General features: G+C 44.0%; 1 protein-coding gene across 5 annotated transcripts in view; it reads right to left on the bottom strand.

Moving 5' to 3' along the window:
- The window catches only part of ANO6 (anoctamin 6), a 155,507-nt gene that overhangs the window by 76,378 nt on the left and 54,583 nt on the right, over positions 1-24,546 (bottom strand). For all 5 annotated transcript variants that reach the window (XM_073651836.1, XM_073651835.1, XM_073651834.1 and 2 more), the window contains one exon: positions 24,385-24,522. In XM_073651836.1, coding sequence (XP_073507937.1) covers positions 24,385-24,522 — 138 coding nt within the window. The remainder of the gene's footprint in view (positions 1-24,384; positions 24,523-24,546) is intronic.

Below are 24,546 nucleotides of genomic sequence, written 5' to 3'. Positions count from 1 at the left end.
GGTTCCCCTTCCTCAGTGTTCCCTCCCCCCACTCCAGCCAGGGACAAGGACTGTCGTGCCCATCTCAGGGGCATATTGGTCGCCCTGCCCCACGGCAATGTGGTGTAATGCATGCAGGTGTCGGGTCCTGATCCACACTCCATCCTTACCTGAGAGTGAGATATCACACCTCTGGGTGAGGTGCAATACGTCTGTAGCAACCGAGCCCTCAGGGTGCTACAGTTCCATTTATCTTCAGCCTAGGTGACGTATTGCGATACAGGGCCGTGATTTTGGCTATAAAAGGGTCCCCTAGACCCCAAGCTTTTTAAGAGAATCATATATGGCGTGCCAGGAGACTCTATGGAATGCTTTCTCAGCATCCAACGAGAGTATCTAATTACAAATTTTTAACTGCATCTAGCCCAGGAAATACTTTGTGCCTAGTAGCAGTGTCTGCTAGTCAGCGGATTATCCCGGCTGTTAAGCAAGCTACACCACCTGTAGTTTAGACACTTAATTTTTTCAAAGGAAATGCTTCGGGACCATGGGATACTTAGTGAAGAGCATCAGGAGGCACCCCAAGGCATAGGGGCTGGGACTGGCAGTAGGATGCCTTGCGGTGGACAGCCGAGCTCGATCCTTATAAAAGCTTTTTAACTGCAGCAGCTTTAGTGGACGCTACTGGAGCTGGAATTACCGCGGCTGCTGGCATGAGACTTGCCCTCCAATAGATCCTTGTAAATGGATTTAAAGTGTATTCATTCAAATTAGAGAGACAATTTAAATTAAAAAGCTTAGAGCTGCCTCCACCACAGGGGGGCTCGCTCGACCCACCAGCGGACAGGCACCAGTATTGGGAGAGGGGGGCTGGCCGTCAGGGTTCACCGCGGCTCTGGCACAAACTCGGCGACACGGAGGTGGCACGGGCAGGAGCGGACTGGCCGTGTCGGCTTCTCACTTTTTGGATTTTAGAAGGGCATGACATGCCTATATCTGTGTCTCCCCCTCCTTTTACTCCTCCACCTCTTTTATTTTCGCATGACTATATGTACTTGTCACTTTTCCATGTGTTAGTTATGTCTTCTGAGCAGTTTGTCAGCTTTTGGACACCTTTGAAAGTGTTTTCTATGTGTTTCTATGTGTTTTTGTTTGCCTGCCATTGGTTTTAACGGTGTTCGAAGGTGTTCGACGAACAGTTCGACGAACAGTTCGGCGAACACACGGGTGTTCGACGAACCGAACCGAACTCGAACACTACGGGGGTGGCTCAACACTACTTAGAAGTCTGCGCTTCCTATTTTCTCTCCCTATAAACCCCTCTTCTTTCATAAATACTACACGGAATAGTTAACTTGGATTAGTCAGCTGGACACACCAATTTTGTCAGGATTAGCCAACCATCTAATACTTATGAGGCCTCCCAACACTCGCTTAAATTCCATCATCAGTCGGGTAGATAAGGATCAGCAGTGTAAATTCAATTGCCTGATGCTTATGCTCACCTGCTATATAGGCCACTGCCAAAAGCTTCTGGCAGCAGCCATCCCTCCTCTCCCTGTAGAAAACACATTAACATTAGACCATGCAGAGTGTTCATGAGCCAGGGAGAGTGGAGGAGATAGTGTTATCTTGAATTTCAACATACCAGATTCTTAGTTCACATATGAGATAAGCTGCTGCCAATGGTGTCTGGCAGAGGTTTAGCTCTTTCCTGACATAGCCAATTTCAAATTTTGCTTTTTCCTCTTCTTCCAAGAGTCATAACGTCTTTATTTTTCTGTCCACATAGCCGTATCAGGGCTTGTTTTATTGTAGGACGAGTTGTGTTTCTCAATGACACCATTAATTTTACCACTTGTTGTACTTGAAAAAAAAATGGCAAAAAAATTTCCAAGTGCGATGAAATTGCGCAAAAAAACTGCAATTATGACATAGTATTTTTGGGAATTGTTTTTAAGGTGTATATTGTGTGGTAAAACTGACGTGGTAATATGATTCTGCTCATCAATACGATTCCGGCGGTAACAAACTTGTCTTTTCATGATTTTAGTGATGGAAAGAAAATCAGAAATTTGTAAAAAATATATTTTATTTATATATATATATATATATATATATATATATATATATATATATATATATATATATATATATATATATATATATATATTTTTTTTAATTTTATGGCGTCGCCATTGTCTGAGACCCATAAAGTTTATAGTTTTCAGCCGATGGAGCTGTGTGATGGCATATTTTTTGCAGTGCAAGATGACCTTTTTATTGATACTATATAGGACACACATGACATTTTGATTGCTTCTTACAGCTTTTTTGCGGTATTGCGTCAACCCCAAAAAATGGGGACTAGGGTTAATTGCAGTGTACACCCCACTGCACTTTCAACTCATTAGCATACAATTTCAACTAAGATTTCGCTAAATCAGATTTCTATACGAAAGGTAAGGATTTAATCAGCACTGAAGCACCCCTACATGCAGGCCATTAGTTTAGGGAGCAAAGTTCTGGTGACAGGGACTCTACAAGGATCTCATACATATTGGACAAAAGTTGGTCAAACCTGCTGACAGTCTAGACAATTTGGGAGCCTCCCCCTCATATACATTAATGTGTATTGGGGCTACCTGACTCATCCCGAACAGATGATGTCGAGAGAGAAGGAAATCAACAGCTGATCATTTTGTAAGATAAGCCTCCGCCACAGAAGAACACAGGAGCACACAACCGAGCAGAATGTTCCTGTGTATGGGGGAGTGAGGAGAGATTGCTGTCCCCCAAAGGATCATTTGGTCTCAGAGCTAAATTGGATGTCGGCTTTTATTCCAGTGGCAGAAGGGAGTAAAGTTGAGAAAAATAACTCAGCCGAGTGAGTGCTCGTCCAAGAGTTATTTTATTGTCTATGGCCAGCTTTGTATTTTAGCTGTTTAAGTAATGACTATCTCTGAACAAAATTGTTTATAGATCCACTATGTATAAGAGAACTTGTCAGCATGTACACGGTAACATTACAAAGGTAGGCAAACGAGTTTTACAAGATTTTCATAAAAGCACTTTGTGTTGCAAATGGCTGAAGAACATGACGTAAGATGGCACACACCTTAGAACTAAACATAAATATTGTGGTTGACCGCTTCGAAAGTATTCATTGTGCATATTGACCTGCACTGATGTAGGGATTAGTGGACTTTGCAGAATTCATTTCAATTTATTTTTCTGTATTTTCATGACTTTGAAAATTGTACATTCACACTGAAGGCATAAAAACTATGAATTAACACATGTGGAATTATATACTTAACAAAAAAGTGTGAAACAACTGAAAATATGTCTTATATTCTAGGTTCTTCAAAGTAGCCACCTTTTGCTTTGATGACTGCTTTGCACACTCTCGGCATTCTCTTGATGAGCTTCAAGAAGTAGTCACCGGAAATGGTTTTCACTTCACAGGTGTGCCCTGTCAGGTTTAATAAGTGGGATTTCTTGTCTTATAAATGGGGTTGGGACCATCAGTTTTGTTGTGCTGAAGTCTGGTGGATGCACAGCTGATAGTCCTACTGAATAGACTGTTAGAATTTGTATTATGGCAAGAAACAAGCAGCTAAGTAAAGAAAAACGAATGGCCAACAGTACTTTAAAAAATGAAGGTCAGTCAGTGCGAAAAATTGGGAAAACTTTGAAAGTGTCCCCAAGTGCAGTTGCAAAAACCATCAAGCGCTACAAAGAAACTGGCTCACATGAGGACCGCCCAAGGAAAGGAAGACCAAGAGTCACCTCTGCTTCTGAGGATAAGTTTATCCGAGAAACCAGCCTCAGAAATCACAGGTTAACAGCAGCTCAGATTAGAGACCAGGTCAATGCCACACAGAGTTCTAGCAATAGACACATTTCTACAATAACTGTTAAGAGGAGACTTTGCGCAGCAGGCCTTCATGGTAAAATAGCTGCTAGGAAACCATTGCTAAGGACAGGCAACAAGCAGAAGAGACTTGTTTGGGCTAAAGAACACAAGGAATGGACATTAGACCAGTGGAAATCTGTGCTTTGGTCTGATGAGTCCAAATTTGAGATCTTTGGTTCCAAGCACCGTGTCTTTGTGCGACGCAGAAAAGGTGAACGGATGGACTCTACATGCCTGGTTCCCACCGTGAAGCATGGAGGAGGAGGTGTGATGGTGTGGGGGTGCTTTGCTGGTGACACTGTTGGGGATTTATTCAAAATTGAAGGCATACTGAACCAGCATGGCTACCACAGCATCTTGCAGCGGCATGCTATTCCATCCGGTTTGTGTTTAGTTGGACCATCATTTCTTTTTCAACAGGACAATGACCCCAAACACACCTCCAGGCTGTGTAAGGGCTATTTGACCAAGATGGAGAGTGATGGGGTGCTACGCCAGATGACCTGGCCTCCACAGTCACTAGACCTGAACCCAATCGAGATGGTTTGGGGTGAGCTGGAAAGCAGAGTGAAGGCAAAAGGGCCAACAAGTGCTAAGCATCTCTGGGAACTCCTTCAAGATTGTTGGAAGACCATTTCCGGTGACTACCTCTTGAAGCTCATCAAGAGAATGCCAAGAGTGTGCAAAGCAGTCATCAAAGCAAAAGGTGGTTACTTTGAAGAACCTAGAATATAAGACATATTTTCAGTTGTTTCACACTTTTTTGTTAAGTATATAATTCCACATGTGTTAATTCATAGTTTTCATGCCTTCAGTGTGAATGTACAATTTTCATAGTCCTGAAAAATCTTTAAATGAGAAGGTGTGTCTAAACTTTTGGTCTGTACTGTATATCCCCAACCCGGGGGCGTGGTTTAGCAGATAAAATTGAGACGAAGTGTATCATTCAGAGTCGATGACTGGAGGTGTGGAGACCTCCATGATCTTTAGTTGAAGGACACTGACCTAAGCAGGAGAACCCACACCATTGTATGGACTGTTTATTTTCTGTTTTTCACTCAGTGCCGGAAAAGGACTGTCTTTTGTTTGTTTACGCTGAGCGGTTTATGCAGTCATAATAAACTTGCCAGGACATTTTAATGAAAACCGTTTCCTGTGCCTACCTCAACCGCAGCTGAGTGAGAACAAAACCCTACAATTGGTGGAGACTGTGGGCACCCAAAAGAGGGGAACTAGAGCCACATCTAGGGGGGGGGGGGGGGGCGTCCAAGAGCCCAGGAGAGGTCTGAGTTGTTGCCAAAAGCTCCATCCAATAACGTAATTTGTTGGAGATGTCACACCCTGGGTCACATAGCCTCCTGTTGCCCCATGACCAACAAGCCAATGGACTGCAGCGCATGACGGCGCTGCTCGTAATTTGCATATCCTGCCTGCAGTGCTGTCCCTCAACCGGGCAAGGGAACGCAGGCATGCCTCGTATCAGTGAATGGAGTGCAAATGACTGGTCTGTTGGACTCGGGAAGTTTGATAACCCTAGTGAAGGCCACAATTACTCATCGGCTAATTCTTAGAAAGATGGTGGGTGTCCGCTGTATCCATGGGTATGTTAAAGACTACCCTGAGGCCCGAGTGGTCATTGACACAAACTGTGGCACAGAGTCCCATGAGGTGGGCGTAGTCAAGGACCTTTTGAACCCTGTTATAATGGGGCGGGACTTTGCATTTTGGGCCTTGTGGGGGAAATGGAGGACGCCTGGTTGCCCGGACGACAGCCAGGTCGATTCCACAGAAACCTCGTCGCAGGCCGCAGCTGACAGCTTTCCCTTTTGTGTGCTTGTTGGCGATGAGGTTGAAGCAGCATCCCCGGAGGCAAACATCCCTGAGCTGGAGGTGTCCGGGGGAAACTTTGGAACCACCCAACTCAGGAACTTCACTCTAAAAGGGGCATTTGAAAATGTGTCTGTACTTAATGGTGTTGCTCAAGAGCTCGGGGCTGACACCTGATACCCGTACTTTGCCATAAATGGGGAGTTGCTATATCGGGTCACCAAGCTGAGAGGGGATGTAATCGAGCAGTTACTGGTGCCAGGGCCATACAGACATAAGGTGCTAGACATGGCCCATACACATGTGTTATGGTGGTCATCTGCTGGGGGTAGAAACAAAAGCAGGAACGGATCCTCCACAGGTTCTATTGGCCCGGTTATTACTGAGAAATTGTGAATTATTGTACGTCTTGTCCCACCTGACAGCTGACTTCCCCGGTGGCTCACTTCCGTAGCCCCTTAGTGCCACTGCCGATCATTGAGGTGCCATTTGATCGCATAGCCATGGATCTAGTGGGACCCTTGGTCAAGTCTGCCAGAGGGCATCAGTATAACATGGTAGTACTGGACTATGCTACACGGTACCCAGAGGCCCTACCACTTAGAAACTCCTCCGCTAAGTGTATTGCCCGGGAGTTGGTCCACAGCATTTCTATAAAGGGGTTGGCTAAAGAGATCCTAACGGACCAAAAGACCCCATTTATGTCAAGGGTGATGAGGGAGTTGTGCAAAACCCTGCAAATCACACAACTCTGGACCTCCAGCTACCACCCCCAGACAGAAGGCTTGGTGGAGAGGTTTAATAAAACCTTGAAGGCTATGTTGAATAAGGTAGTAGAGAAGGATGGCAGAGACTGGGACTGTCTACTACCGTACCTTCTGTTCACCATCAGAGAAGTAGCGCAGGCCTCTACTGGAGTCTACCCTTTTGAGCTGTTGTATGGCCGACACCCTCATGGACTCCTGGACATAGTAAAGGAGACCTAAGAGGCAGAGTCTACACCCTATAGGAGTGTCATCGAACATGTGGCCCAGATGCAAGAGAGGATTGCCGAGGTGATGCCCATTGTGAAAGAACACCTCCTCAAATCACAAGAGGCACAGTAGAGGGTGTACAATAGATTGGCGAGGTGAGACACTTCAACCCTGGGCATCGGGTACTGGTGTTGGTACCTACGGTGGAGAGCAAATTCCTGGCCATGTCAATCTGATTTTAGCCATGGGGGCCTGTGGAAGCTCCGTGTTTGGTGGCGAAGTCTGAAGCCGACGTGGAAGAGATCAAGGTGGCAGAGTCGCTGTCACATGCCCAAAAGCAACAGTGCCGAGAGTTGCTACATTGGAACAGAGACCTGTTCCCGGAACTACCGGGGTGTACTCAGATCAAAGATCATAGAGCATGAGGTGCTTACGGAGTCTCATGTCCGGGAAACTTGATTCCCAAAGCCCACCGATAGGTGAAGCAGACGCTGAGCCTGGGAGTCATTGAAGAGTCCAAGAGTGGCTGGTCCAGTCCCATAGTCTTAGTGATGAAACCAGATGGAGAATGGCGGTTTTCCAATGACTATAAGAAGCTGTATGAGGTCTCTAAGCTCGATACGTACCCAATGTCCCGTGTCAATGAATTGATGGAAATGCTAGGGCCGGAGTACATTACCACCCTTGACCTCACGAAAGGGGATTGGCAAATTCCCATGTCTCAAGACGCTACGGAGAACACTGCCTTCTCAACGCCAGACAGATGCTTTTGTATAGCCGGCGTCTCTGCCTCCTGCCCGGCAGAGACGCCGAACCCCTTACCGTCGCGGCCCTGGTCTGCCGTCCTCCTGGCTCTCCTTCCCTGCATGCCCAGGATGCACGCACCGCAAGCAGATCCCTGGGCACTGTGCTTAGGGTGCGCGCATGCTCCCAGCTTCTTAAAGGGGCCACGTGCACAGTCCTAAAATGTCTCAATGGCCTGAGGACATATGCTATTTAAGGCACCTCCTCCAAAATGAAGATGCCTGTGCAATGTTGTGGTTTGTTTTCATTAAACTGCCTCTCCAGTCCTCAGGTCCCCGTGCTGCCCGCCAGCCTGACTACAAGCCGTGCCCGCCTGCCTGACTTCCAGCACGGCCAGTCCACCCGCCGTGCCTGTCAGCTTCGGCTGTCAGTTCCGTGGGAGTCGCCTGCTCTCGCACAAGGTCGGTCCCAGAGTGGCACCTGGTCCACCTTCCCAGTCCCTCCTTGGTTCACGGAGTCGACTTAGCCGTCGTGTAGCCAGGGTCGGTCCGGGCTGGCACTTAGTTACGCTCCTCAGGTCCCTCCTTGTACCACGGCACAAGAATGCCGTTTGGGTTACAAGGAGCACCAGCCACCTTCCAGAGAGCCTAAACCCCCACAAAAGGTACACAGCAGTCTACCTGGATGACATTGTGATCTTCAGCCAGGATTGGGGAAGCCATCCGAGGAAAGTACAGGCGACACTTGATGCTCTACAGAAGAGCAGGGATTTCCATAAACCCGAAAAAAATATGCCATGGGAATGGATGAAGCTAAATATTTCGGCTAAATAAAGCCCCAAATTACTATGTTGACGCTTTCCAGAGTTGGCCACAACCCCCCTCAAAGAAACAAGTAAGAACGTTCCTGGGCATCGTGGGATATTACTGCCGGTTTATCCCCAACTTCGCCATGATAGCCGCCTCTTTGAAAGACCTCCTTAAAGGGACAAAGTCGGATATGGCTAAGTATTCTCAGGAAGCGGAGACAGCCTTCCAGGAACTAAAGCTAGCCCTGTGTAAACAGCCAGTGTTGGTGGCACCGGATTTCTCTAAGGAGTTTGTGGTCCAGACGGACGCGTCAGTTGTCGGGTTGGATGCGGTCCTATCACAAGAGGTGAAAGGAGAAGAGAACCCCATAATGTATTTAAGTAGGAAGCTGACATCCTGTGAGAAGAAATACTCCATAGTGGAGAAGGAATGTTTGGCCATCAAGTGGGCATTAGACACTCTAGGATACTATCTTTTAGGCAGGAAATTCAGGCTAGTCTCAGACCATTCCCCGCTGAGGTGGTTGTGAGGGGAAAAAGGAAACAATGCCCAATTGACCAGGTAGTTCCTAGCACTACAGGGTTTTAGCTTCCATGTAGTGCATAGACCCAAAAACTGCATGGCAATGCTGACGCACTGTCGAGGGTCCACTGTTTGATGGCTTTGGGTTGAGGGGGGGTATGTAAGATGGCCGCCGGACAGGTCCTCGAGGGGAGATATGCATCATCGAGGTTGGTAGCTTTGGTGATGTAAGCCCGGGAAAGCATGCTCCAGCACTTACAGTGCTGAGAGAGTTAATAGGGCGTATCAGGGCTTTGCGAGCAGTCAAAGAGATGAGTGGGAGTGGCTGCTCACATATTCCCACCCCGGGGGCATGGTTTAGCAGATAAAATGGAGACCAAGTGTCTCATTCAGGGTCTGTGACTTGAGATGTGGAGACCTCCAGGGTGTTTTGTTAATGGACACTGACCTGAGCGGGCGAATCCGCACTACTTTATGGACTGTTTATTTTCTGTTTTTCGCTCGGTACTGGAAAAGGGCTGTGTTTTGTTTGCCAACGCTGAGCGGTTTAATAAATACCGGCTGGCACATTTTAATAAAAACAGTTTCCTGTGCCTACCTCAATCGTAGCTGAGTGAGTACAAAACCCTACACACCATAAATAGCATTTTCCAATATGACAGGTTCCCTTTAAAATAAAATTATTTCCTGAAGAACCCTTTTTAATGTAACAAATTGTTATTTGCAAACATACCTTTATTTGATAATCGTTATTTGTATAAAGGATAATTTTAACAATGTGAAAAAAAAAAAAAACATCTAGTTACAATACCAAAATAATAATTTTGAAAAGAATTTAAAAAAACACATCAGGTTTCTAGAAATAAAACAAATAGGCCCAGATTCATCAAAAATTTCATGCCAGAAATCTGCGGTAAAAAGCTTAGAAAAGTCGTGATTTTTTTCTGCATCTTGAAGCTGCGCTAACATTTTTCACGTTTTGGAGGTCTCACTCCAATTCCTCCCAACTCCGACAAAGTGAGTAGAGCTGGGGCGGGATGGTGGCTTGACAACCACTGCTCGTCAAATTCATGACGAGCGGTGGCGTTCCTTATGTCACAAATCTTACTCCAGCCCCCGACTGGAGTAAGATTAGCGGCGAGGCGAATGTCACTTTTCCGAAGCATTGGATTAATTAAAAGACATGTGTCTCTCAATAAATCAGGAGCGCCAGATTAAAGCATGCCTACTCATCAGACCGGCATGAAAAGAGCACGTCTTAATGAATCGGGGGGCCATGATGTTTCTTTCAAATAGAGGTTCTTGGGTAAACAAGCTGAACTTGCATGTGTTATACTGTATTCAGCTGTTAATACTTTGTATTGCTAGATAGAAAACATCTTATGCAAAGAGATGCAGAACCTTATTCTCATTCTATCTATATCTAAAAGCCACAGTGTAAAGTAGAAGAGCTTCTTTGCTCTAGAGATGGTAGCAACAAGCGGCAAGAGCATAATTTTGTTTTAGTTGGTAGTAAAGGTACAACCCTTTGGCCATAATTATACTACTGAGACACAAACCAACAGCAACAAAACTCTCTGATGTATTCTGCTGTACACCGCACTGTAAGAACAATGTTATAATTAAAGCTAAATATATCCATGGCTGGCAACCACATCTTTCAATGAGAGATTTTCCCAAGTTGTGAGAAAGCAGATTTGGACTATAAACCCATGTGCACGGACATGTTACATCTTGAAGCTAAAATGTTTGAGGGGTTTTTTTATTTTTTTTTTTATTCCCTGAGGTTCTTAAGAGGTCACCACTGCTTTGGTTGTAAATTACTAGTGGTCAAGAACTAAACACATATGGAAGGACTTTTAAAACATTTCTAAACATAGTAGGTTGCAAAAACAGAATTAACCCCTTACCTCCACAGGCAATTTTTACGTTTTCATTTTTACCTTCCCCTTTTCCAAGGTAACTTTTTCATTATTCCCTCAAAATAATCAAACAAAGGCTTTTCTGCTGGACAAGTTGTAGTTTTGAATGACACCCTCCATTTTACCATACAAAGTACTGAAAACCGGGGAAAAAATTGCAAGCGAGATGAAATGTTGGAAAAAAAGTAAATAAAAAGATCGATTTCGCCATTGTATTTTTGGATTTTGTTTTTACTGCATTAATTGTTTAATAAAAAATTACCTGGAAACATTATTTTCCAGGTGAGTGCAAAAATTTAAGGCTACTTTCCCACGATGAGCTTTGGGTAAGTTTTTGATGTTGCAGATTTTATGCACCTATTAAGTAAATTAGGTTACTTGCATTTTTTTTTATTCATTGCGACTGTGTACTTTTTTTAAACAGGCTTTTTTATCGTGTTTTTGAAGCAGCATTTTTTGTATCTTTTTGGTATTTCATATTTTAAATAAAGCAGCTTTGTTTTTGCTGGTATTTGGCTTTGACAAAACGTCAAGCACAAATTAAAAGAATTTTTAGTGTGTTTCCACAGGGTAAAAATCACGAATTTTTACTTATGCAAAGATTTTTTGCAGATCTTCCACATCTAATGCAATTCTATGGGGAAAATCCATACATAAAACTCAGCGAACTCGCAAAAAAAATTGACATGTTGCAGATTTGAAACACGCATCGTAGGTCACTTTACGCAGAACTAAAATAAAATAATAATAGTTTTGGTTTGTTTTGCCATTATCAGAAACCAGTCATGTTTTTATTTTTCCGGCAATCAAGTTGTGTGAAGGTTTGTATTTGGCAACCCGAGCCGACCACTGTATAGATAAAAAGGAGGACTAATTCAGAGCGATGAGACAGTCTCCTCTGCCAAGTTCGCAGGATCATGGGAATTGCACTCTGCATTAGAAGAACCATAGGAGAGGGCAAGGAATCGTGGGACAGAAACTAGAAATGGCGGAAATCTACTAGAACAGATATGGTATACACAAATACACAAGAGCCTCTAATACCGTTCATTATAATAATAATTTTTATTTATATAGCACCAACATATTCTGCAGCACTTTACAATTAAGCGGGGACATGTACAGACAAATTCAATACAAGGTAAGGCTGTGTGCCCACGATGCGTTTTTTAAGCATTTCCGCAGTGGCAAAAACGCTGCAGAAACGCTTAAAAAACACTTGGTAGAAGGTCTGCTATGTTCCCCAATGATAATCCGCATGTGCTGTGCACATGCTGCGGAAATTTCCGCTGCGGATTATCATTGCGGAAAAAAACGCAGCACTACCAATTATTTTGCGGAAGTGCTGCGTTTTCGCCGCCATTGACTTGCATTAGAACGCATGGATTACGCTTCACTAGATAAGCACATGGGGAATACATGCGTTCAATGTGCGGATGGTACCCAGGTCTAGAGGAGAAGAGACTCTCCTCCGGACACGGGTACCATAGAAACTGTAAAAAAAAGAATAAAATAAAAAATAAATATTATACTTACCTTCTGACGGCCCTCGGTGTGCTTGTCTGTGCTTGCCGGTAGTTCGTGATGGACTGAAGGACCTGCGCTGACGTCATAGTCATGTGACGGGTCACGCGACGCTGACGTCGGCAGGTCCTTCAGTGTACCGCGATCTGCCGGCAGTCAGCACCGAGCGAAGCAAGACAGCGCGGGCCATCGGAAGGTAAGTATAGATTTTTTTTTTTTTTTTGACATTCTCTCGGGTCACACTATATAAATCCATGCCGGTTGCATGGATTTATATAGTGTGACCAAGTTGTCAAGCACTTTCCAAGTGATGCTAAAATCGCTTGGAAAGTGCTTGTCAACCCGCATGGGGAAATGCATGTGAAGAACGCTTCACATCCGCATGTCCCTGCAGGAAAAACGCATGTACAATCCGCATGTACAATCCGCATGTACAATCCGCATGCTTTTTTTCAGCCAGGGAGATGCAGAAACGGTCAGGAAAAATCCGGAGCATTTCTGCATCGTGGGCACATAGCCTTAGACAGTTTAAACAGTTACATTAGGAGTGAGGTCCCTGCTTGTAAGTTTACATCCTACAAGGAAATGGGGGGACACAATAGGTGAGAAGTGCTTGTTATTTCAGGTCTAGCTATTATAATAAGTAGGGAATTTCATATAAGGCTGAATGATCCGGTCATCAGCCCGTATGTTTAAGTGCAATACTCAAGTATCGAGTGTAGTTATCGTGTGCATGGAGGGTGTGGAGACAGATGAATAGTAGGGAGCAGATTCTGAATAATATTTAGAAGGAGGGAACAGGGGAAAGTTAGTTTACTAAGTTGAGGTGGTAGGCTTGTTTAAAAAGATAGGCTTTTAATGTGCGCTTGAAGACGTGGTGGCTAGACATCAGTCGGATCGTCTGGGGTAGAGCATTCCAGAGAACTGCCGCAGCACGAGAGAAGTCTTGGAGACGGACGTGTGAGGTTCGGATTATGGAGGATGTTAGTCTTAGGTTATTTGTAGAATGGAGGGCACGTGTAGGGCGATAGAAAGAGATGAGAAAGGAGATATAAGGCGGTGCAGAACTGTGGAGAGCCATTATAGCCTATGCTACACTATATTACGAAGAAAAATTCTGGAGTGCTGCTATATATATATATATATATATATATATATATATATATATATATATATATATATATATATATATATATATATATATATATATATATATATATATATATATATATATATATATATATATATATATATATATATATCTGTAGTTTAAGGGTTTGTTCCATGAATAATTTTTATTACTCTGAGGGGGAATCCAATCAAATAAACAATTTTCTCTGTACTAAATGTTAAGATTCATAATATGAAGTATAAAGTACACAATAACAAAGTAATTGTCTGTCAAATCTTTTTCTTCACCAAGATAATTTAGGAAAAATGTTCAAATACTTCTCATAACCAATTTGGACGATAACACGATATCAGGCTGCGCTGCTGTAATGAAGAATCCACAGAACCAAGATGAGTTGAACGTTTTTTATTTCTACAACGGCTATGCAATTGTTTTTTTCACTTGAAAAATATGCTAGTTGATCCTAAGGATTCTTCATTACAGCAGCGCAGCCTGATATTGTGTTATTGTCCGACTATCCTGGAGGAGATCATCCCCAGCCAGGCAGCAGCTGATGTCTTCAGGTGTGCGGAGGAGAGGTGCCTGCACACAACCTGCTCAGGTGAGCACCTTCCCTTTACTTTCCTCACACCCAAAAGTTTATCACCCTATGGTCTTGTGCGCCTTTCTTCCCCTACAGTTTTTCTACCAAATACTTCTCTAGGCAGATTTCCACTAATAACATTTTACTTCGAACAATTTTCTAGTTCTTGTACTTTTATTTACTAGAAAAATTAGCAGAAATCTAGAATTAAATTAAAACTTTCCAAATGTTTTTCCTCTAAAATGAGATAAGCTGCTAACCTGCATCTGTCCCTACTGAACAGAAGACCATATCTTCCTTCTAATATATTGCACAAGTTGTATTAAATCTTAAATATATTATCAAGTCATAATATATTCATGGCCTTTCCATACGATAGGATATCAACATCAGACTGGTGGGGTTGCCAAATGTTAGAATCCCACCAATCAGCTGATACAAACTCCAGCAGCGGCCAAATGTAAACGTATAGAACAGAGCGGCTCTTTGCAGTTCGATCAATGTGTAGCTGCTGCTGCAGAGTGCTGAAGAACAGCTCCTATTCTAATGAATAGAAGCTGTTCTGAAGTATCCGGTGTTGGACTATCTTACACTAATATTTAAAAATCTGCTTGTGAAGTTACAAATTTTGGATTGTGTTTCTATTACAATTACCTTTAGCATATTGCAAAAAATGGAAAGTGTTTTATAAATGTAAATAATGCTGTAGCGTTCATTCTAAAATAAAGGATATTTAATTCCCAAATGTAGACACGTCAGAAGACTGATGAGTTACATCACCTACATAACAAATTATGTGGACAGGTATCACATAAAGTGATGGCATAAAGATAGAATATGCCATTGCTTTATAAATAATGGGGGATAACCAGGATCTTGAGAACGAAGGGACCAAGAACTCCTTCCCAGTCTCCATTTTTCCTGTGCAGAGAAGTACAACTCACCCCATTCACTTAAATGGAGGTGCACATTCCTGCACAAAGGGTGGCAAGGGAAACTGTGCAGCAGGTAAAACACAGTACATGTGCTATAGTGCTGAATGAGCTCTCTGGATCCTTCATTCTCAGGACTGTAGAGGACTCCAACAGTCAGACCTTTACCAAATGCCTTCAATTGGATGGGAATGCATCCTTAAAAATATGTTTTCCTCGTCTACTTGCTGAGAAAGAATGTGAAAATTAAACCTCCCGGTTCTCTCACTCTCCAATGAATTGTAAAACTGGAAAATTCCCATAAACTGTATGCCTCGCGCATTCTATAAATGCAGGTTTAAATTGAAAAAACATGAGTCTATAATAGACATGTTCAAATGAGAATCTCACTGCTGGGTGTTTCACTATTATGTTAGAAGGGAAAACAAATTAAAAAAAATATATTCAGAATTGACATTTTCAATAAGCTGTACATTTATTAAGCATATCTCTTCACTACAAGGCCTGTAAAGTTGCACTTGGAATGGAAAGTAAAACACATTAATAATAATAATAAAAGGAAAGTCCTAGCAACACATCTGCTGCAGGAAATCTCCCGCTAGTAGGATGTGGCGTCTGCTGTGTGTTTATTCCATTACACAGGCATGTTGGCAGGCCTCCGGATCACAGAGCCAGTGTAACTCTATAGATGAGAATTCAACTTCCATTTGGAGTAGAAGCTGAATAAGGACACCGTGAGGGTCTCAGAGATCAGGACTTCTACAAAGATTTGGATGGGTGCAGTTTATAAAGATAGAATTAAAAGGGGTTGTTTAGGACCAAGATTTAGTCTGACACGCCTGCCGATCAGTTGTTGCGAGGTCATGCAGCCACCAGAAGGACACAGTGAATGGAACCAGAACATCCCAATTCTGGACACTACATAGTTGCAGTGAGAAGGAGGTGAAATGCAGTACCCGAAAAGGGACTCTACACAGAGGGGTGTTTTATGCATTAGCCTGTCTACAGATGTGGATCTGACAAGTCTCACGGGTAACAACGATATTAGCATGACGTGTATATTCATTATGGAGGTGGAAATAAACCCCGCTCATGACAAAGAACTCCGTAGAATAGCATTAATAAGTTAAAATACAGAGACTCAAATTGCAATAAAGTGGAAAAATAATCTTCAGAACTCCAGCAATCAAATAGATCCCGGTATCAGTGATCTATACAGTATTTATTTCATTCACCCTGTACAGTGTGTTTAACAAAAGACATGCATTGTGTGCCGAATTATTAGGCAATGAGTATTTTGATCACATGATATTTTTTATACATGTCCTACTCCAAGCTGCATAGGCTTGAGAGCCAACTACCAATTAAGTGAATCTGGTGATGTGCATCTCTGTAATGAGGAGGGGTGTTGACTAATGACATCAACACCCTATATAAGGTGTGCTTAATTATTAGACAACTTCCTTTCCTTTGGCAAAATGGGTCAGAAGAGAGATTTGACAGGCTCTGAAAAGTCCAAAATTGTGAGATGTCTTGCAGAGGGATGCAGCAGTCTTGAAATTTCCAAACTTTTGAAGCGTGTTGGCCAAAAAAGGCGCAAAATAACTGCCCATAAATTGAGGAAAATCAAGCATGAAGCTGCCAGGATGCCATTCGCCACCAGTTTTGCCATATTTCAGAGCTGCAACGTTACTGGAGTATCAAAAAGCACAAGGTGTGCGATACTCAGGGAAATGGCCAAGGTAAGGAAGGCTGAAAAATGACCACTTTTGAACAAGAAACAGAAGATAAAACGTCAAGAATGGGCCAAGAAATATCTTAAGACTGATCTTTCAAAGGTTTTATGGACTGATGAAATGAGAGTGACTCTTGATGGGCCAGATGGATGGGCCAGAGGCTGGATCAGTAAAGGGCAGAGAGCTCCACTCCGACTCAGACCCCAGCAAGGTGGAGGTGGGGTACTGGTATGGGCTGGTATCATCAAAGATGAACTTGTGGGACCTTTTCGGGTTGAGGATGGAGTGAAGCTCAACTCCCAGACCTACTGCCAGTTTCAGGAAGACAACTTCTTCAAGCAGTGGTACAGGAAGAAGTCGGTATCGTTCAAGAAAAACATGATTTTCATGCAGGACAATGCTCCATCACATGCATCCAACTACTCTACGGCGTGGCAGGCCAGTAAAGGTCTAAAAGAAGAAAAAATAATGACATGGCCCCCTTGTTCACCTGATCTGAACCCCATAGAGAACCTGTGGTCCATCATAAAACATAGTTGTTTGATCAATAATAAAAATAATCCTCTAAAATACAACTTGCCTAATAATTCGGCACAAAGTGTAGTTACTTACCGGTAACGGGATTTCTCAGAGCCCATGACGGCACCACGGAGAGAAGGGATCCGCCCTTCAAGGACAGGAAACCTACAGATAAAAAGGACGGCACCTCTCTCCCGCATCAGTTGTTTACAGAGCACAGAGAGGACCCCCAGCTTAGTAACACAAATTTTAACATTTTTAACCCCTTTAAAGCCCATGACGTATTAATACGCATCTGTGCCCTGGGCTTTAAGAGCCTGACCCGTATTAATACGTCATGGCGATCGAGCGCGCGCACAGGCTGTGCGGGCGTGATCGTCGCCGGGTGTCAGCTGTGACAATGAGCAGGGTGCGGTCCCGCACCGCTCCCGGCACATTAACCCCCGCAATGCTGCAATCGAAGTCGATCGCAGCATTGCGGTGGCTATGGGGAGGTGATCGTAATACTCACCTCCTCTTCCGGCCTCCAGTGCTGTCTGCCGCGGCTTCCCGGATGTTGCCATGACGACCCGATGTTGTTGGGCTGGGGTTAGGGTTGTTTTTTTTTTTCAAAAGTAAAAAAAAAAAAAAAAAAAAAAGATGACGATATGGCAACTAGGTGTTGAGCGCAAGTGCTTGTTATTTGAATTTGCATCGGGTGCTTGGGTATGCATTGAGTATCGTGGGTGCTCGAGTGACATGCTCGAGTCTCCGCCCCATATGCTTCGCGGCCAAAAAAAAGGGGATTGCCTGCCATGCACGAGCGATCCCCGCATGTTTTTTTTGGGGTGTCTAATAACCATGAAACATGCGAGCGGGGACTCGAGCATGCCACTCAAGCACCCTTGATACATGGTGCATACCTGAGTACCCGATGCAAACTCAAGTAGAGAGCACTTGCGCTCAAGACTAATGACAACTTATTCAATATGATGACCTAATGTTATCAAATTCTGTGTCGTACCTCTGGGTTCAAAATGTTCACTATACCCCTTGAGGGGTTTGGTTTACAAAATGGAGTCACTTGTGGGGGGTTTCCACTATTTAGGCACATCAGGGGCTCTCCAAACGCGACATGGCGTCCGCTCTCGATTCCAGCCGATTTTGCGTTCAAAAAGTCACACAGTGCTCCTTCCCTTCTGAACTCTGCCGTGCGCCCAAACACTGTATTTTCCCCACATATGGGGTATTGGCATACTCAGGAGAAATTGCACAAAAGTTTTTGGGGTCCATTTTCTCCTCTTACCCTTGTGAAAATAAAAAAATTGGGGCTAAAACATCATTTTTGTGGAAAAAGATTCATTTTTATATTTTCACGGCTCCATGTTATAAATTTCTGTAAAGGACTTGGGGGTTCAAGGTGCTCACCACACATCTAGATAAGTTCCCTTAGGGGTCTAGTTTCCAAAATGGTGTCACTTGTGGGGGGGGGTTTCCACTGTTTAGGCACATCAGGGGCTCCCCAAATGCAACATGGCTAATTATTCAAGCAAATTTTACATTCAAAAAGTCAAATGGCGCTCCTTCCCTTCCGAACCCTGCCATGCGCCCAAACAGTGGTTTTTCCCCACATATGGGGTATCTGCGTGCCCAGGGGAAATTGCACAACAAATTTTGGGGTCCATTTTTTCCTGTTACCCCTGCAAAAATAAAAAAAATTGGGTCTAAAAGTAACATTTTTGTGAAAAAAGTTAAATGTTTATTTTTTTCTTCCACATTCCAAAAATTCCTGTGAAGCACCTGAAGGGTTAATAAAGTTCTTGAATGTTGTTTTGAGCACCTTGAGGGGTGCAGTTTTTAGAATGGTGTCACTTTTGGGTATTTTCTATCATAAAGATCCCTCAAAGTGACTTCAAATATGATGTGGTCCCTAAAAAAATGGTTTTGTAAATTTTGTTGGAAAAATGAGAAATCGCTGGTCAATTTTTAACCCTTATAGCTCCCCAATAAAAAAAATGTTGGTTCCAAAATTGTGCTGATGTAAAGTAGACATGTGGGAAATGTTATTTATTAACTATTTTGTGTGACATATCTCTATGATTTAAGGGCATAAAAATTCTAATTTTGAAAATTGCAAAATTTTCGCCAAATTACCGTTTTTTTCACAAATAAACGCAAGTGATATCGAAGAAATTTTACCACAATCATGAAGTACAATATGTCAAAGAAAAACAATCTCAGAATCAGGGGGATCCGTTGAAGCATTCCAGAGTAATTACCTCAAAGTGACAGTGGTCAGAATTGTAAAAATTGGCCTGGTCATTAACGTGCAAACCACCTTGGGTTGTAAAGGGGTTAAGGAGCTTACCAGACACAACCTGTGACTAAACATAGGTAATAAATAAATGTGCACACCCATGCGTGAAGGGAGTGAATGTACGGGTGCCGTCATGGGCTCTGAGAAATCCCGTTACCGGTAAGTAACTACGTCTTTCTCCTTCCCCCATGACGGGACCACGGAGAGAATTGCAGAGAAGTGTCGTTTAGGGAGGGACCACCGCTTCCAGAACCCTTCTACCAAAGGTAAGGTCCGAAGAAGAGGTTAGATCCAGCCGGCAGTGCTTGAAGAATGTAGAAGGGGAAGACCAGGTTGCAGCTCTACATATCTGTTCAATTGAAGCACCGGCTTTCTCCGCCCAGGAGGCTGCCACTGCCCTAGTTGAATGAGCCTTTAAATCCTCCAGGACGGTCTCGCCGCTTGATGAGTATGCCAGGGAGATTGCGTCCCTTATCCACCTTGCCATTGTGCCCTTGGAAGCTTTCTGTCCCTTCCGAGGTCCCTGGAAGCACACAAAGAGACCTGTCCTTCCTATACTCCCGTGTGGCCTCTAAGTACTGGATAATGCACCTTCTGACGTCTAAGGTGTGTAGGTCTTCTTCCCCCCTGTTTTTAGGATTTGAGCAAAAGGAAGGGAGGGTGACCTCCTGCGATCTGTGGAAGTGTAATCCCACCTTAGGAAGGTATGCTGGGTCAGTCCTAAGAGTCACCCTGTCCTCTAGAATTTGCGTAAAGGGAGGCCCTGCTGATAAGGCTTGTATGTCGCTAACTCTATGTGCCGATGCGAGGGCTACTAGGAGAGACGTCTTAAGAGATAGGACTTTTAGAGATGCGTTCGCTAAAGGTTCAAAGGGATGTTTGGTTAGGGCTGAAAGAACTAAATTTAAATCCCAAGGAGGAGTATTCCGGGAGGGGATGGGCCTAGACCTGTGTGATGCCTTGATGAACCTAGAAATCCACCTATTTCTGGCCAGGTCGCAATTGTATAGGGCTCCTAGTGCCGCAACCTGAACCTTTAAAGTGCTTGTGGCCAGACCCCGCTCCAACCCCTTTTGCAGGAACTCTAAGATTGAAGTAATGGGGGCCTCCCCCAGTACCTTCGAACCCGCAAATGAGAGGAATTTTTTCCAGGTTTTACTGTAAAGTCTGGTGGTTATTATTAGCAGATCGTCCAGGTACGGGGTGATCAGGATGTTTTGCTCCCTCAGATGGGCCATTACCTCTGCCACTATTTCTGTGAAAACCCTTGGGGCTATCGCTAGATCGAAGGGAAGGGCTGTATATTGGTAGTGTTTGACTATACCTTTTAGCGATATCACTACTCTCAGGAATTTCTGGTAGTCTCTGTGTATGGGGACGTGATAATAGGCGTCCTTGAGATCCAGGACAGCCATAAAACAGTCTGGGAACAACAATTTCACTGACGATTTTATTGACTCCATCTTGAAGGATTGCACCTTTAGAAATTTGTTCAATTTTTTCAGGTTTACAATTGTCCTGAATGTCCCGTCTGTTTTTTTCCTGAGGAACAGAGGGGAGTAGAATACTTCCCCTTCCTCCTGTGCAGGGACTTCCTGAAGGACTGATTTCCCTATTAGGCCTAGAATCTCTTGTTCTAGTGCTAGTTGTTCTACCCCTGATGACCTCATGGGGGTTATGATGAAGTTCGGACGGGGAATGGAGTGAAACTGGAATTGTAGTCCTGTTTTTATCAGGTCTAAGATCCAAGAACTGTTCGATATTTTTTCCCAGGCTGAGAGGAAATGAAGAAGTCTCCCACCCCACCCCTGACTCTCATTGGGCGGATTTCCTGTTGTTGCTGGGGGGCCTGTTAAACATAAACCCTTTGGCCTTTTTCCTTCTATCCTCCCACCTATCCTGGTCTTTGGGGGGTTTTCTGAGCATAAATTTCCTGCTCCGAAAGGACTTCCTGTATGAAGTACCGGAGAGGACCGGGAAGAGCTTCTGGATATTATCCAGAGTAGATCCGAATAGGAACTCACCATCGCAAGGAATGGAACAAAGGCTAGATTTTGTTTGGTGGTCACCCTGCCAGCATTTAAGCCAGAGGGCCCGCCTGGCTGCGTTAGAAAAACTCGCAGCCCTGGCTGCCACCTGACGGAATCGGCTGATGCGTCAGCCAAAAAAGCTGCTGCGCCCTTCATTACTGGGATGAAGCCTAGTATGTTATCTCTTGACGTTTTGTTTTTAAGTTGCGATTCTAGCTGATCTAGCCAGACCATTAAAGATCTGGCTGTGCATGTGGCTGCCACTGCGGGTTTTAACCCTCCTCCTGCCGCCTCCCAAGCTCCTTTCAGGAAGGAGTCCGCTTTTTTGTCCATTGGGTCTTTTAGCACCCCCATGTCTTCAAATGGCAGGGAAAATTTTTTAGAGGCTTAACTATTGCTACGTTTAACTTTGGCACCTTCCCCCAGAAGGAGAATACCGGGTCTTCGAAGGGGTATTTTCCTTTCCGGCTTTTTCCATTCCCTCTTAATAAGGGAGTGGACTTTATCATTAAGAGGGAAAGATCTCCTTTTCTTTTGTTCCAGGTCACTAAACATCATATCCTGGACTGATTTCTTAGGGCGAGGATCTACCAACCCCATAGTGGACCTAACTGCCTTAATTAAATTATCCCTACCCTCTATAGGGAAACAGCTACGACCCCCACCCTCAGAAGATGACGAGGACGAAGATAAGCAGGACGAATCTGAGTCTACCATCTCCCCGTCCAAACTGCTAGATCCTGATAAAGGGGATAGGTTCCTGTTTTTTCTCGTTTCTTCCCCCCCTTTTGCAGGGACTTGAAAGTATCCTCAACCTGGGATCTGAGCTCTGAGGCGAACTTAGGGGTCTCCTCGCAGATTGTTTGTTCAATGCACGAGTTGCATAGTCTTTTTGCCATGTGGTGGGCAGATCCTCTAAGCAAAGAGCGCAGGTCCTGTGTCTGGACTTGCCCGTACTCTTCCTTCCCTGATGAGAGAAGAAAAGAGAGGGGGGTCCCAAGTTACAAGTGAGCTTTCACGAGGATCACTTACCGTCCCGTTGTAAGAGGGAATACCGCCCCACCGGGTCAGAGTCCATCCCTCACCCCCCCAACGCTTTCTTTTGCTGGGCATCCCGGTTCCCACACACGCGTTCAAAAGCGCCGCTCCCAGAGGGCACCACGGTGCGCGTCTCTTCCGGTGCGCGCGCGCCCAGGCCGCCGACACCCAGTGGTGCACTGAGGCTCGCGTCAGAGGGAAGGTGTCAGCGAGCGTGCGAGCCCAGACCCGCCCGCTTCCGCAATGGCCCCGGAAGCCTAGGTATGCACACCGACCTGGGCCCGAAAGCCCAGGCATACTCACTGACCTGGGCCCCGGAAGCCCAGGCATACTCACCACCTGGGCCCCTACACCACTGGAGAACGCGGCGGCTCCGATCTTCTCCAGCGCTGCATCTCCATGCCACCCTAGAAGCCCAGTGACCCCAGCGGTGGCGCTACAGGACACCGCACCAGCCGAGGCAGGGAACCCCCGCTGCCTGAACCGGTCTGGCCGGCCCTGGTAAGTCCATCTTCTATCTTTCTTTCTTTTTCCTTCTCCTTCTTTCTGTAGGTCCCTGTCAAGAACAGGAAACCAACTGATGCGGGAGAGAGGTGCCGCCCTTTTTATCTGTATGTTTCCTGTCCTTGTAGAGTGGATCCCCTCTCTCCGTGGTGCCATCATGGGGGAAGGAGAAAAAAAATATCTAACCCGTTCTTAAATGTATCCAGACTTTCAGCCATTAGCAAACCCTGCGGGAGACTTTTCCTAGATTTATATATGGTTCCGAGAGTAAAGTAATGCTTTCAGACCCTGTGTTCTCTGTTGGGTTCACAAGAAAGCGAGAGTATTGTTTTGGCTTTCAGAGGGATCATTTAGATATAAGTACACCCAGCTTCAGCATTTCATACTCTAGTGCAAAGAAATGTAGTTATGAAAGGTTATCTTTATAGTAGAGATCGCTCGCAGGGCATAACAGGAGTATGACGAGAGGACGGTGCACTGCAATACAGTGGGATGTAATGATTGCAGGTTTAAACAAATTTATTTAAAAAAATACCCCTCTGAATATACAGATAAAAAAAAACCACATTTTTCACCTCACTTATCAGAAACAAAATACTATGTACCACAAATGCCAATGATAACTATAGTTCACCTCCCAAAAATAAGTTTTCGCATAGCTCCACTCACAAATGGATATACATGAATACATAAACCAATTGTCATTTACTTTTTAGAAGTAGTAAAACAAAAAAAAAAAAAAATAGAAAATTTGGTATGGCTGGCAACATTGCTTAACAAATTTGCTCTTGATGAAGTGACTGTGGTCCAACCATAACTACCAAAGAACCTCAGCACAGAAATAGACAAATGCAATGGATTTGGCTTCAGCACCGCGACTCTACTTGCATCTATCTGACCCCCTGCTAGAGATGTCCTTGAAAAAAAGACCTTGGCATAGGTTGAAATGTCAGACGATATCTATTTTTCCTGTTGATGGATCCAATATACTTGACACAACTGAATTAGAATCATATTTTGCCACAGAATAATAATTAAAATATCTATTTTACCACACAGTGAATGCCATAACAACTAAACACAAAACGCAATGACTGAATTGCTGTTTTTTAAAACAATACTTTCCACAAAAAATTCTCATATATCAACATATTAAAAAAAATTAAGTCTTGTGGTGCCAAAATGTAAATTTTGGTAAAATTCTATATTATGAATAACTAAGACAACCAAAGCCATGGAATAAATGCAGTTATTTGCTTTGATCTGGAAGTTTTCTTCATGAGATTGAGTCTTTCTTGCCATGACCTACATGTGGCGCTCTATATTGTGGCTAGAGGAGAGTGCCATATCCGCACTGCAGTAACTGTCCTAAATTCTAAAAAAGATGAACGTACCTTCTGCTTTAGGAGCAGGTTCTTCTTTGTGTGCTTGGTCTGCTCCTTTTGGATCTCATCTTCATAAACTAAAATGTAATCTATCCGCCTTTGATCATCATTGAAGAATAACGATTCTGAGTTTTGATTGAACTCCACCTGGGATGAGTAAAAATAAGAACA

This window comes from Phyllobates terribilis, unplaced genomic scaffold (genome assembly GCF_046119375.1).
Source record: "Phyllobates terribilis strain yellow unplaced genomic scaffold, ASM4611937v1 Scaffold_11__3_contigs__length_659146591, whole genome shotgun sequence".
Taxonomy (NCBI): Eukaryota; Metazoa; Chordata; class Amphibia; order Anura; family Dendrobatidae; genus Phyllobates; species Phyllobates terribilis.
The sequence above is the reverse complement of the archived record's forward strand: the minus strand, read 5'-3'. Positions and strand labels throughout refer to the sequence as shown.